At 46.4% G+C, this 13,689-nt stretch overlaps 1 protein-coding gene across 1 annotated transcript; it reads left to right on the top strand.

Annotated features, from left to right (window-relative positions):
- Positions 1 to 4,116: 4,116 nt before the first annotated feature.
- On the top strand, positions 4,117 to 12,090 carry VEGFB (vascular endothelial growth factor B). Its single transcript, XM_032234295.1, is given in 9 exon segments — positions 4,117 to 4,197; positions 4,384 to 4,458; positions 5,484 to 5,499; positions 5,502 to 5,543; positions 6,778 to 6,974; positions 8,409 to 8,482; positions 11,047 to 11,082; positions 11,962 to 12,053; positions 12,056 to 12,090. Coding segments are annotated over 9 exon segments (648 nt in total).
- The last annotated feature ends 1,599 nt before the right edge of the window (positions 12,091 to 13,689 follow it).

Genomic DNA, 13,689 nt, shown 5'->3' with positions numbered 1-13,689 from the left:
CCCCATTCCCTCCTCACTCCAGGGAAAGGATACTGCAAAATCCCCATTCCCTCCTCACTCCAGGGAAAGAATATTGCAAAATCCCCATTCCCTCCTCACTCCAGGGAAAGGATACTGCAAAATCTCCATTCCCTCCTTGCTCCAGGGGAAGGATAGTGTAAAATCCCCATTCCCTCCCCACTCCTGGGGAAGGATACTGCAAAATCCCCATTCCCTCCCCAATCCAGGGGAAGGATACTGCAAAATCCCCATTCCCTCCACAATCCAGGGGAAGGATACTGCAAAATCCACATTCCCTCCTCACTCCAGGGGAAGGATACTGCAAAATCCCCATTCCCTTCCCACTCCAGGGAAGGATACTGCAAAATCCCCATTCCCTCCTCACTCCAGGGAAGGATACTGCAAAATCCCCATTCCCTCCTCACTCCAGGGGAAGGATACTGCAAAATCCCCATTCCTCCTCACTCCAGGGGAAGGATACTGCAAATCCCCATTCCCTCCTCACTCCAGGGAAAGGATACTGCAAAATCCCCATTCCCTCCTCACTCCAGGGAAAGGATACTGCAAAATCCCCATTCCCTCCTCACTCCAGGGAAAGGATACTGCAAAATCCCCATTCCCTCCTCACTCCAGGGAAAGGATACTGCAAAATCTCCATTCCCTCCTCACTCCAGGGGAAGGATACTGCAAAATCCCCATTCCCTCCTCACTCCAGGGGAAGGATACTGCAAAATCCCCATTCCCTCCACAATCCAGGGGAAGGATACTGCAAAATCCCCATTCCCTCCTCACTCCAGGGGAAGGATACTGCAAAATCCCCATTCCCTTCCCACTCCAGGGAAGGATACTGCAAAATCCCCATTCCCTCCCCATTCCAGGTGAAGGATACTGCAAAATCTCCATTCCCTCCTCACTCCAGGGGAAGGATACTGCAAAATCCCATTCCCTCCCCATTCCAGGTGAAGGATACTGCAAAATCCCCATTCCCTTCCCACTCCAGGGGAAGGATACTGCAAAATCCCCATTCCCTCCCCATTCCAGGTGAAGGATACTGCAAAATCTCCATTCCCTCCTCACTCCAGGGGAAGGATACTGCAAAATCCCCATTCCCTCCCCTCCAGGGGAAGGATACTGCAAAATCCCCATTCCCTTCCCACTCCAGGGGAAGGATACTGCAAAATCCCCATTCCTTCCCACTCCAGGGGAAGGATACTGCAAAATCCCCATTCCTTCCCACTCCAGGGGAAGGATACTGCAAAATCCCCATTCCTTCCCACTCCAGGGAAGGATACTGCAAAATCCCCATTCCTTCCCACTCCAGGGAAGGATACTGCAAAATCCCCATTCCCTCCCACTCCAGGGGAAGGATACTGCAAAATCCCCATTCCCTCCCCACTCCAGGGAAGTCACAGACTACCCTTGAGATGAAAACACACACACACACACACACACAGAGTCTGGGTCCTTTTTCTACAGATGTACAATTTGTTCTTCCTTGGCTTGTTTTCTGCCAACATCACAATTGTGGTGAGTAGGAGTGTGAATTTTGGTGTCATCTCAAGTGTGCAAAAATGGGGATGGGCAAAGGAATCTTTTCCACAACTTGTGTTTGTGTGTGTGTGTGTTGTCAGGGTGAGAACACACAAAGGAGGTCAACAGAAACTCTCCTACACAACACACAGCTGCCAAATATGGGATAGATCTGAAGAAAATCCAATTCTTATTAAACCTAACCTTTCATTTGGCCATCATCGGGAAGCAATCAAAAGATGACCGCCGCAGCCTTGAGGTGGGTCCCTAGCAGAGCCCCCCCCCCTGGTTCCCTCCCCACTAGCCTCTTCCTCCCTAAATCCGGCTCGTCCCATTCCGAAGTCCCCATCCGAAGGAGCCATTGCATCTACATCCAGTGGCGGTGAGTTCCCCTGGCAAATTCCGCACAAACGCTCCTTTGTGCTGAATATCACTTCAACTAAGGAGTTAATCGAAGTGGATGGAGGGAAAGGTGTGCTGGGAAGCCAAGGGCAAGGGGAAGGACAAACAGAATTGGGGACAGATTCAAATTTGATGCCACTGCTACGAGAGTTGTGTCCCCAAGCCGGAATGCGCCTTGATTCGTCTGGATTCATGCGTTCGAACGCTGACGTCGCCTACGTCAAACAGCCCAGCAGCTATTAAACAGCCCTTCTCAAAAATTCTGACCCCAGGGTCGACCTCGCCGCCTTCCTCGCATCTTAGAAAGCTAGCCCAAAGGAAACCCGAACCCTGAATGTCTAACTTTCTTGGTGCGGGCATCCCTAAAATGTTCGGCTTGAGGGACAGAAGCACGCCCTGGCTTTGCCTGACCAGATTAGGAGAAAACTCAAATGCCACAAGGGTCACACTGGTTGACACCCGGGCCATGCCCACATGAAGAGATGGCATGGCGGTTTGCTTCGTCTCCTGTTGCTGGAGCTAAAAAAGAATATTTTTTCCCCTATTTTATTTATGTATTTATCAAATGTATATGCCACCCATCTCACGCAAGGCGACTCTAATTGGTTTACAGACATGGAATGAAACGCCACACGGAAGCGATAAATTAAACCTGAATTTAAATAATCCAGTTTAAATCAAGTTTGAAATAGAATAGAACCGGGTGACTTTGGGCCGATCATCAGGAGACGGTGAGTTCTAGTCCCTCCTTAGACCTGAGAGCCAGCTGGGTGACTTTGGGCTGATCACCAGGAGACGGTGAGTTCTAGTGCTGCCTTAGCCACGAGAATTGGCTGGATGACTTTGGGCCAATCACCAGGAGACGGTGAGTTCTAGTCCTGCCTTAGGCATGAAAGCCAGCTGGGTGACTCTAGGCCAATCACCAGGAGACAGTGAATTCTAGTGCTGACTTAGCCATGAGAATTGGCTGGGTGACTTTGGGCCAATCACCAGGAGACAGTGAGTTCTAGTCCTGCCTTAGACATGAAAGCCAGCTGGGTGACTCTAGGCCAATCACCAGGAGACGGTGAATTCTAGTGCTGCCTTAGCCATGAGAATTGGCTGGGTGACTTTGGGCCAATCACCAGGAGACAGTGAGTTCTAGTCCTGCCTTAGACATGAAAGCCAGCTGGGTGACTAGGCCAATTACCAGGAGACAGTGAATTCTGGCATGCCTTTCGCTGAAAGCCGGTTGGGGAAATTTGTGTCAACACCAGGAAACGGGGAGTTCTAGTCCTGCCTTATGCATGTAAATCGATTGGGAGAGCCAGCTGGGTGACTTTGGGCCAATCCCCAGGAGACGATGAATTCTAGTTCTGCCTTAGCCATGAGAACTGACCGGGTGACTTTGGGCCAATCACCAGGGATGGTGAATTCTAGTCTCACCTTAGGCCTGGAAAGCCAACTGGGTGCCTTTAGACCAATCCCCAGGAGATGGTGAATTCTAATCTCACCTTAGAGATGAAAGCCAGCCTGGGCGACTGCACCAATCACCAGGGGGGCTGTGAATTCTAGCATGCCTTTCGCATGAAAACCGATTGGGCGGGGACTGGGTCAATCACCGGGAAATGGGGAGTTCTAGTCCTGACTCCCGCCTTAGGCCTGAGAGCTGACTGGGTGACTTCGGAGTCGGACCATTTACCAGGTGACCATGAGTTCTAGTCCCACCCCAGGCACTCCAAAGCCGGCTGGCTGCCTGTGCCAATCCCTTTCTCTCTCTCTCTCTCTCTCTCAAACCATTCCACTTCGAAGGGTTGTTGTAGTGAGGAAGAGGACGGAACGGTGGGTACCTTCCCTTGCCTGGAAGTTATTTGCCCCAAATAACTCCAGGCGAGGCTCACCACTAACTAAACAAAACAGCCACTCCGCCACCCCTCGTCCTCCTTCCCAAAGTCCTCCCCTCCGAAATTTCTGGCTGGCTGCCCGCCTCCTCTCCTTCCCCCCTCGCTGGGCTGCCTCCCCTCCCCAGCCTGGCACTCTGCAGCCACATGAAACGGCGGCTCTCGGCCACCCTGCCCGCTCCGGCCAGCAGCTCCTTCTCTGGGTGGCCATTGGCCCAGCATCCCACCTGCCCCCTCCGTCGGAGGTCACCTGCGGCCTCTCTGCCTTGGCTTGGCACCTGTGGCTGCCTCACCTGGGGAGGGCATGGCTTTGGAAGAGGAAGAGGAAACGAGAATCGACTGCAGCTTTTTCGTCTCCGATGCCCTTGAGAGCTCAGCTTCCTGGGCATTTCTTTTTTAAAACAAAAATCTGCATTATTTGAAGGAGGAGAATTGGCAGGCTCCTTCTATCCCCAGGCAGCCTGGCAGCAGCTGGCAGCAAGCTTGGCCTTGGACTGAAGCCAGCTTCTTCCCTGGCAAGGGTGGGGGGACCTTTCCGAAGCCCACCCTCCCCTCCTCACCCTGCTCTTAGCTTCTTGACCATGAAACGTTGTGTGGGTTCCTTCTCTGGATGGCAGCTTGGCAGCTGCCAGCCTGCTCGCCAATGGTAGGTGGCACTGCGAAGTGCCAGGTGGTGGGATGGGCATCGGGGAGATGGGCACGGGGGGGGCAGCAAGAGCTACCCCCCGTGGGAGATGAGGCGAGGGTTTTGCCCCAGTCTAAAGGCAGCGGCGTGGATTCCCTGTCTTAACTTTTTTTTTTTCCAAATTGCGTGCCCGGGGCCGAGAGAGGTTTGGGCAAAGATGCCAAGCCCTGGCACAGGGGCAATTCCTTTGCATTGGTTTGATTTAACCTGCCCCCAGAGGTTGTGAATGCTCCAACCCTGGAAGTTTTTAAGAAGAGATAGGATAGGCATTTGTCTGGAAATGGTGCAGGGTTTCCTGCCTAAGCAGGGGGTTGGACTAGAAGACCTCCAAGGTCCCTTCCTTCCTTCCTTCCTTCTTTCCTTCCTTCCTTCTCCTCCCTCCCTCCCTCCTCCATCCATCCATCCATCCATCCATCCATCCTCACAGAAAGGTTTTTAAATAGAGATTGGATAACCATTTGTCTGAAGTGGTTCAGGGAGTTTCCAGGCTAAGCAAGGGGGTTGGACTAGAAGACCTCCGAGGTCCCTTCCCTCCCTCCTTCCTTCCTTCCTTCTCCTCCCTCCCTCCCTCCTATCCATCCATCCATCCATCCATCCTTCCTCAGAAAAGGTTTTTAAAAAGATTGGATAACCATTTGTCTGAAGTGGCGTAGGGTTTCCTGCCTAAGCAGGGGGTTGGACTAGAAGACCTCCGAGGTCCCTTCCTTCCTTCCTTCTCCTCCCTCCCTCCCTCCCTCCTATCCATCCTTCCTCTCAGAAAGGTTTTTAAAAAGAGATTGGATAACCATTTGTCTGGAAAGGATGTAGGGTTTCCTGCCTAAGCAGGGGGTTGGACTAGAAGACCTCCAAGGTCCCTTCCTTCCTTCTCCCCTCCCTCCCTCCCTCCATCCATCCATCCATCCATCCTTCCTCCCAGAAAAGGTTTTTAAAAAGAAAAACAATTGAAATAAATTCTGATCCCCCCCCCCACATTTTTGTATTGACAGACAATGCCCCCCTCTGAGGAAAGGGGGTCGAACCTGAGAAGATGCTGCCCACTACGGAAGGTAAGGATGGGATTGGGGGTTGTGTGAAGAAGAGGTGCCCCTTCCCACCCATTAAACCTGCCTCACCCCCAGTCTTTCAATGGGTTTGGATCACACCTCCAAAATCTTCAACCCCACAGCTGGAAATTGTAGCAAACCCCCTCTTAAAAGACGCTGAGAATTGAGAATGTTTTGCGTGGGGAGAGGGAGGGGGTGTGCCCCTCCCCCGCATTTATGCCTGCTCTAACATGGGATGGGTAAAATTAATGGGGCTTTATGTATATTTATTATAAAACATTTATTACGAAATAAATGTTTTATGGGGTTCTGTGGTGGGGATTGTTAATGTTGTAAGTTGTCCTGAATCACCTCTGGGTGATGTGGGTAACCATATAAATTTGTATAATAGAGGAGATAGATGGATAGATAGACTGATAGAAAGACAGACAGACAGAGGGGTAGGTAGGTAGGTAGGTAGGTAGGTAGGTAGGTAGGTAGGTAGGTAGGTAGATAGATAGATAGATAGATAGATAGATAGATATATAGATAGATAGATATATAGATAGATATAGATAGATAGAAGAGATTAGAGAGAGAGACATAGACAAATAGAAAAATATATGATAAGACAGATAAGAGAGAATAGATAGGTAGCTAGCTAGTTAGGTACTGTAGTTGGGTAAGTAGTTAGGTAGTTGATAGATAGATAGATAGATGATTGATAGATAGATAGATAGATAGATAGATAGATATAGATAGATAGGAAGAGAGACAGACAAACAAATAGAAAAAGATAGATGATAGATAGAGACAGATAAGATAATACATAAGTAGCTAGGTGGGTACGATAGATAGATAGATAGATAGATAGATAGATAGATATAGATAGATAGATAGATAGAGGCAGACAGGCAGACAGACAAACAGAGGTAGAGAAACAGACAGACAAATAGAAAGAGATGATTAGAGATTGAGAGAGAGAGAGAGAGAGAGAGAGAGAAGAAGATAAATGATAAAGACAGATAAGAGAGATAGATAGATGAGAGAGAGGAGAGAAGAGATACAGATAATAGATAGAATGGAAAGAGTGAGGGAAGGAAGGAAAAACAAGGGAGGGAGGAAAGAAGGAAGGAAGGAAGGAAGGAAGAAGGAAGGAAGGAAGGAAGGAAGGAAGGAAGGAAGGGAGCTAACCGAGGGCCAGCCCTCTCGTACGACAAGTGAGCCAGCTAAAACCCTGCTTGTGTCTCCCTGGCAGTCATCCATTTTTTGGAGGTCTACAATCGCAGCGTCTGTCAGCCCAAGGAGATGATGGTGTCTGTCACGGCAGAACATCCGTCTCTGGACAACCATATCATGAGCCCCTCCTGCGTGGCCCTCAGGCGTTGTACCGGCTGCTGTTCGGACGATTCTTTGGATTGCGTGCCCAGCCGTTCCCGGGACGTCATCTTGGAAGTAAGTTGGGTGAGGGGAAGGGGAGGGAACAGGACATCCAGAAGAAGTCAGCTCCGGATTTGAATTCCTGCTCATTTGGGCTTAGAGTGAGAAAATTGCAACACCCCCCCACCCCACCCCTTTATTTCCCCAACTTTGGAAAACTTTGGTTCCTGATTTCTTGCTGATTTTCCCCAAATTGGATTTAGATTTGGATTCATTACATTTATATTTTCTTTCTTTGAAAAATTCTTTCACTCTTGGTGGGAGGAGGAGAATTCTGATTTTTGCATACAGGGAGTCCTCGGCGCACGACCGCAGTCGAGTTCAAAGTTTTCAAAGGTGGCTAAGTGAGACGGTTGTAAAGTGAGTCTTTGAATCAGTTTCCAAGCGTCTGCATTGGGACTGCTGCAAAGGTCATCCTTGTGGGGAAAAAACATCATCGGGAAGTCAGTTTTTTCCCCCGAATGGCCACTAAAAAAAACATTGTAAGTCAAAGGACCTTGGAGGTCATCTAGTCCAACCCTCAACCCAAGCAGGAGACTCTACACCATTTCTGACAGAGGACAGTCCAGTCTCTTCTTGAAAGCCTCCAGGGATGAAGCTCCCACAACTTCCGAAGGCAACTTCTGTTCCATGGGTGGATTGTTCTCACTGTCAGGAAATTCCTCCTTATTTCTAGGTTGAATCTCTCCTTGGTCAGTTTCCATCCATTCTGCCTTCTCTGGCCTTTGGGTGCTTTGGAGAATAGCTTGACCCCTTCCTCCTTTCTGTGGCAGCCCCTCAAATATTGGAAGATGCTATTCCTGTCTCCCCTGGTCCTTCTCTTCCCTAGACTAGACATATCCAATTCCTGCAACCGTTGATCGTCTTGTTTTAGCTTCCAGGCCTTTGATCATCTTAGATAGATTCAGATTTACAGAGATGGAAGGGACCTTGTAGGTCATCTAGTCCAACCCTGCCATCTAAGCAGGAGACCCAGCACCATTTCTGACAGAGGGAAGTCCAGTCTCTTCTTGAAAGCTTCCAGGGATGAAGCTCCCACAACTTCTGAAGGCAACTTCTGTTCCATGGGTTGATTGTTCTCCCTGCCAGGAAATTCCTTCTTATTTCCAGGTTGAATCTCTCCTTGTTCAGTTCCCATCCATTCTTCCTTGTCTGCTTTGGAAAATAGCTCAACCCCTTTCCTCCTCTCTGGGAAAGCCCTCAAATATTGGAAGATGCTCTCCTGTCTCCCCTGGTCCTTCTCTTCCCTAGAGACTAGCCAAGCCCAGTTCCTGCAACCGTTCATCGTAGGTTTTAGCCTCCAGTCTAGGGATGTTAAAAAACAGCCAGAAATATGCGCTGAATTGAAATTGAAACTCTACCTCAATTTCCTACTGGAGATAAAATGTTTGTATTTAGCACTGAGTCCTGGATGTTTAGAGTGAAGATGTGCCTCTTCCTGTTTTCTAGGTTATGGCTAGTCTCTTTCCAAACAGATATATAACCCAGCTGAGTTTTGAAGAGCACTTGGAATGCACCTGCAGGTAAGGCTTTAGAAGGTAGTCCTCAACTTATGACCACAATTGAGCCCAACATTTAGGTTGCTCAGGGAAACATTTGTTAAGTGAATTTCGCCCCGTTTTACGACCTTTCTTGCCACTGTTAAGTGAATGATTGCAGTTGTTTAGTTACTAACACAGTCGTTAAGTCAATCTGGCCTCCCAGAAGGTTGCAAAAGGGGATCACATGACCCCCCCAGGACACTGCGACCGTCATAAATGTGAGTCAGTTGCCAAGCGTCTGAATTTTGATGACGTGACCATGGGGATGCTGCAACGGTCGTAAAAACAGAGAGAAGTCCCTTTTTTTCCAGTGGCGTTGTAACTTTGAACTGTCACTAAGTGAATTGTTATAAGTCGAGGACTGCCTATACATAACAGTGGATAGGGTAGGAAGGCTGATTCATGCGCAAAATGAACGTTTTAAAAAATCACGTTAAAGTTTGTTAATTTCAATTTCACCAGAAGCGAAGACTTCATTTTTTCCCGATCTTAATAGCATTTTTAAAACGTTGAATACGATAGTCCTCGACTTACAACGGTTCATTTAGTGACCATTCAAAGTTAAAACGCCACTGCAAAAAAAAAAAAAAGGATTCAGATATTATTTTTGCCATCTGCTTATAATATATTGCTCTGATCATCCCGATAAATTTCTCTCCAAAGTTCATTACTGCTAATTGATTTATAGAAAATCCCAATTTAGCTTATCAAACGCTTTTTGTGCGTCAATAAATAGCAATGCTGCTTGTTTTTTGAATGTATCTCATAGTATTCTAATATGTTCATTATCGTTCGTATATTGTTTTTTATGTGCCTATTAGGGACTCAGGACCATTTTTCACACTTACGACCGTTGCAGCATTCCCCAGGGCCACGTATTCAAAATTGAGACGCTCGGCAACTGACTCATATTTATGACGGTTGTAGTGTCCCAGGGTTGCATGATCCTCTTTTGTGACCTTCCGACCAGCCAAGTCAACGGGGAAGCCGGATTTTGCTTAACGACCATTTGTCTAACTTAACAGCCGCAGAGATTCACTTCGCAACCGTGGCAAGGAAGTTTGTAAAATGAGCCGCCATTCACTGCACCACAGACTAGGTGGCTCAGTGCACTGAGCTTGTCGGTCAGAAAGGTCGGCAGTTCGGCGGTTCGAATCCCTAGTACAGGTCTCCTGCGTGAGCAGGGGGGTTGGAGTAGATGACCTCCAAGGCCCCTTCCAACTCTGTAACTGTTTGGAACTTTGGGGCTTGATTGAGATTGTAAATCAGGGACGAACTCTAGGTGACAAATATACGATTTGGGAGGGGGGGGGAGAAAGGTTTAAATTTCAGGCACCGTTTTTCAGCCGCCCTGCAGTGCTAAGCAATAAAACAGTAAATCAGGGATTCTTCTGGGTTCTTTCAGAATTAATGGGCAGAAGTCTGCTGGAATTCTCCTCCTGTTATACTGTGCCTTAATAAAAGAAAACGTTTAAAAGAGTTTTGTCCACTGGTGACAGCAAAGAAGGGCTTCTGATGTTAAGTAGACCAGGGGAGCCATGAAAAAATGTCAAAAGACCTGCTTTCAAATCCTCAACAAATGTTGGATTTACATTATAAAAGAAGCGATCGCTTCAGGCATTAAAAGGAGCGGATTAACTTCAGGATGTGTGCTTAGAAATTCAGCACAACTTTGCTGTTGGTCCGGGGAAGGGGGGTTGTTAAAAAAAAACGCAGGCAGCTCTGAGTTTATTATTATTATCTTCTACTCAAAACTATAAGATTAGTCACCTCCTCTTGTCTATTAAACAGATCCTGGTTTCAGGTGGGCTTGGCTGTCACAATTCTGCCCAGCAAAAAAATTGGGGGGGTTGTAGTTTATTTTGAAATGGTCTGTTGGGAATCCTGGTTGCAAGAGGCCACGGATTTAATTTTCTTTCGGAAGAACGGAGGCTGAGATTTCTTAAGAGAGGAGAAGAGAGTGCGCAAATGTTTTAAATCAATAGCGATGATAAATGTTTATGCATGGGCCACTAAATCTAGGTATTTCGTCACAAGAAAAAAAGAAAAAAAATAATATTGGGTTTCTGTCTGGATGGTCTCTTGTGACGAGCCGAAGACAGAGAGTGGAAGTGTGACCTTCCTCCCATATTTGGGCATACCAGGGTTGTGACTTTAAATATATACCTCTCACCCTGGCTGGCTGATAAGGAGTCGAGCTCTGTAGCTCAATGGTTAACACATCTGCCTAAGAGGCAATAAGAGCACAGGTTCGATTCCAAGCATGGGTATGGCTAGCTGATGAGAGCTAAATAGCTTGAAATAGATCTATACTAGTCTCCCTTTATTATTTATCAGCATAAATATAACATATATATATATATATATATATATATATATATATAGATATATATATGTTATATTATGCTGATATATAATATCTATATTATATAATTATATATATATAATTATATAATATAATATATATATATATATATAATATATATATATATTCCCTAAGGCGCTCAAGGCGCTAAATGTTGTTATTTTTCTCTTGTATTTTTCAGACCGAGAACGATGTTTTACAGACCTGATTCAATTAGGTAAAAATTCCTTCCATCCTTCTCTTTTTTGCCTTCCTTTCTCTTCAATTTTCCTCTTTCCTTCCTTTCCCTCCCTCCCTCCAATCTTTCTTCCTTCCTTTCTCTCTTTTCCCATTCTCTCTCTGATTTTCTTTTTTTCCTTCCTTCTCTTCCTTCCTTCCTTCTCTTTTCTGCCTTCCTTTCTCTCCAATTTTCCTTCCTTTCCTTCTCTTTTCCTTCCCTTTCTCCCTCCCTCCAATCTTCCTTCCTTCCTTTCGCTTTTCCCTTTCTCTCCAATTTTGTCTTTCCTTCCTTCCTTCCCTTTGTTCCTTCTTTTTTCTGCCTTCCTTTCTCTCCAATTTTCCTTCCTTTCCTTCTCTTTTCCTTCCCTTTCTCTCTCCCTCCTATCTTCTTTCCTTCCTTTCTCTCTTTTCCCATCCTCTCTCCAATTTTATTTATTTATTTCCTTCCTTCCCTCCTCCTCTTTTCTGCCTTCCTTTCTCTCCAATCTTCCTTCCTTCCTTCCTTCCTTCCTCTCTTTTTCCATCTCTCTCCAATTTTCTTTCTTCCCCTCCTTCCCTTTCTTCCTTCTTTCTCTTTTCTGCCTTCCTTTCTCTCCCCAATTTTCCTTCCTTACCCTCTTTCCTTCCCCCTCCCTCCCTTTCCTCCCTCCCCTCTCCTTCCTCTTTCCTTTCCCTTCCCTTCCAACAAAACCCATAAACCTTTTCTTACACACCAACAGAATTAGTCCTAGTGGGTAGACACTGGAGGTGGTTGCAGAACAGTCAGCCTTGGCCAATTTCACAGTCCTTCCTGGGTTACAATGACAGCAAGTTGTCATTCCCGTTGTACCTGGAATACATTTGACGGGCTTCATCGGTTGTTTCCTTCTCCTTCTAGCCAATCCTGTTCACCTTGTCGGGACAGGAAAAAGCACCCCGATCCCCAGACGTGCAAATGTGTGTGCCGTCACCGATCCGGGAATTGTGAGAGGCTGGGATGAAATTCAGCGAGAGGAAATGCAGGTAAAATCACTTTCTCTTTTAGACGTCTTTGTTACATTTGTTGGCTAGCTGATGAGGGCTAAATAGCTTGAAATAGATCTATACTAGTCTCCCTTTATTTATTTATCAGCAAATATACAAATGTAACAAAAAAGGCAACAGTAAAAAATATTGGGTTTCTGTCTGGATGGTCTCTTGTGACGAGCCTAATGACAGAGAGTGGAAGTGTGACCTTCCTCCCATACTTGGGCATACCAGGGGTTGTGACTTTAAGTATATACCTCCCACCCTGGCTGGCTGATAAAGGAGTCGTTCTCTGTAGCTCAAAAGGTTAACTCCCTGCCTGGAGGCAATGGAGCACAGGTTCGATTCCCAGCAAGGGTATGGCTAGCTGATGAGAGCTAAATAGCTTGAAATAGATCTATACTAGTCTCCCTTTATTTATTTATCAGCATAAATATACATATATATAATATATATAACACTGTTAATTGTCTAAAGGCGCTGGGTGCAGCCTTTTGCTCCTGAGTTTATCTGAGTTTATCTCATAACGATTGTCACTCTTGACAAAACAGGATCCAGTCCATCAATCAAAACAAGTTTGGTGTCTTTTTCCCCCCCTGTCCTTCCAGATGTGTGAAGCTCAGGGGACTACGCGCGCGGAGGAGAGCAAAACCACCACTGCTGGCTAAATAATTCGCCTTTCTCAGTGCCATTGTAACTCCGAAGGGTTACTAAATGAATGATTGTCAAGTCGAAGGCTTCCCGCCTCTTTGTTTCTTGGACAAACCACGTGGCTTGTTGCCGTTATATCAGTTCAGTGTATGTGTATGTGTCATTATTTGTGGGTTTTCATTGTATGCTTCTTATACAACGACCTGTTTTCCCCTCTGTTGTGGGTGTCAGAAAGTGGGATTCTGCCTTAGGACACAAATCTATTTTTTTCTTCAAAATATCTTTTTTTATTTTCCATTTTCATAACATACAATCACATGTATACTATTACATAGCCAATATCCTATTGTATTAAGTAGTAATTACATCGGTTCCTCTTGTCATCAATGCCCAGAAAGATAAAAACCCATTATTGGCTCTTCTGCTCTCCATACACCTCTTTCTTCTACCTCTTTCCTACCTCCTTTCTTCCCTCCATCATCCTTTTCTACTCTACTTCCCCTTCCTTTCTCCTTCTCCTCTCTCTTCATTCCACTCCTCCTTATCCTCCTCATCTTCCCCCCTTACCCTCTCTCCTATCCCTCTCTTCCCATCTTTCTTCTTCTCTCCTCTGTTTCCCACTCTTCCTTTCATTGATGGGATTCTGCCTTATGAAACAAATCTGTGGGGGCAACAGATTCTTTGGGGTTGGGTGAAATACACACACACACACATATACACACACATGGATTTACTAGCCCCTTATCCCCTTCCTGCCTTCCCCTCCCCTTAGCAATAGCAATTAGACTTATATACCTTTCATAGGGCTTTCAGCCCTCTCTAAGCGGTTTACAGAGTCAGCATATTGCCCCCAACAACAATCCGGGTCCTCATTTTACCCATCTCAGAAGGATGGAAGGCTGAGTCAACCCTGAGCCGGTGAGATTTGAACCGCTGAACTGCTGATAGC

This window comes from Thamnophis elegans, chromosome 17 (genome assembly GCF_009769535.1).
Source record: "Thamnophis elegans isolate rThaEle1 chromosome 17, rThaEle1.pri, whole genome shotgun sequence".
NCBI classification, from domain to species: domain Eukaryota; kingdom Metazoa; phylum Chordata; class Lepidosauria; order Squamata; family Colubridae; genus Thamnophis; species Thamnophis elegans.
Note: the sequence above shows the minus strand (reverse complement) of the source record. Positions and strands in the feature narration are given on the sequence as shown.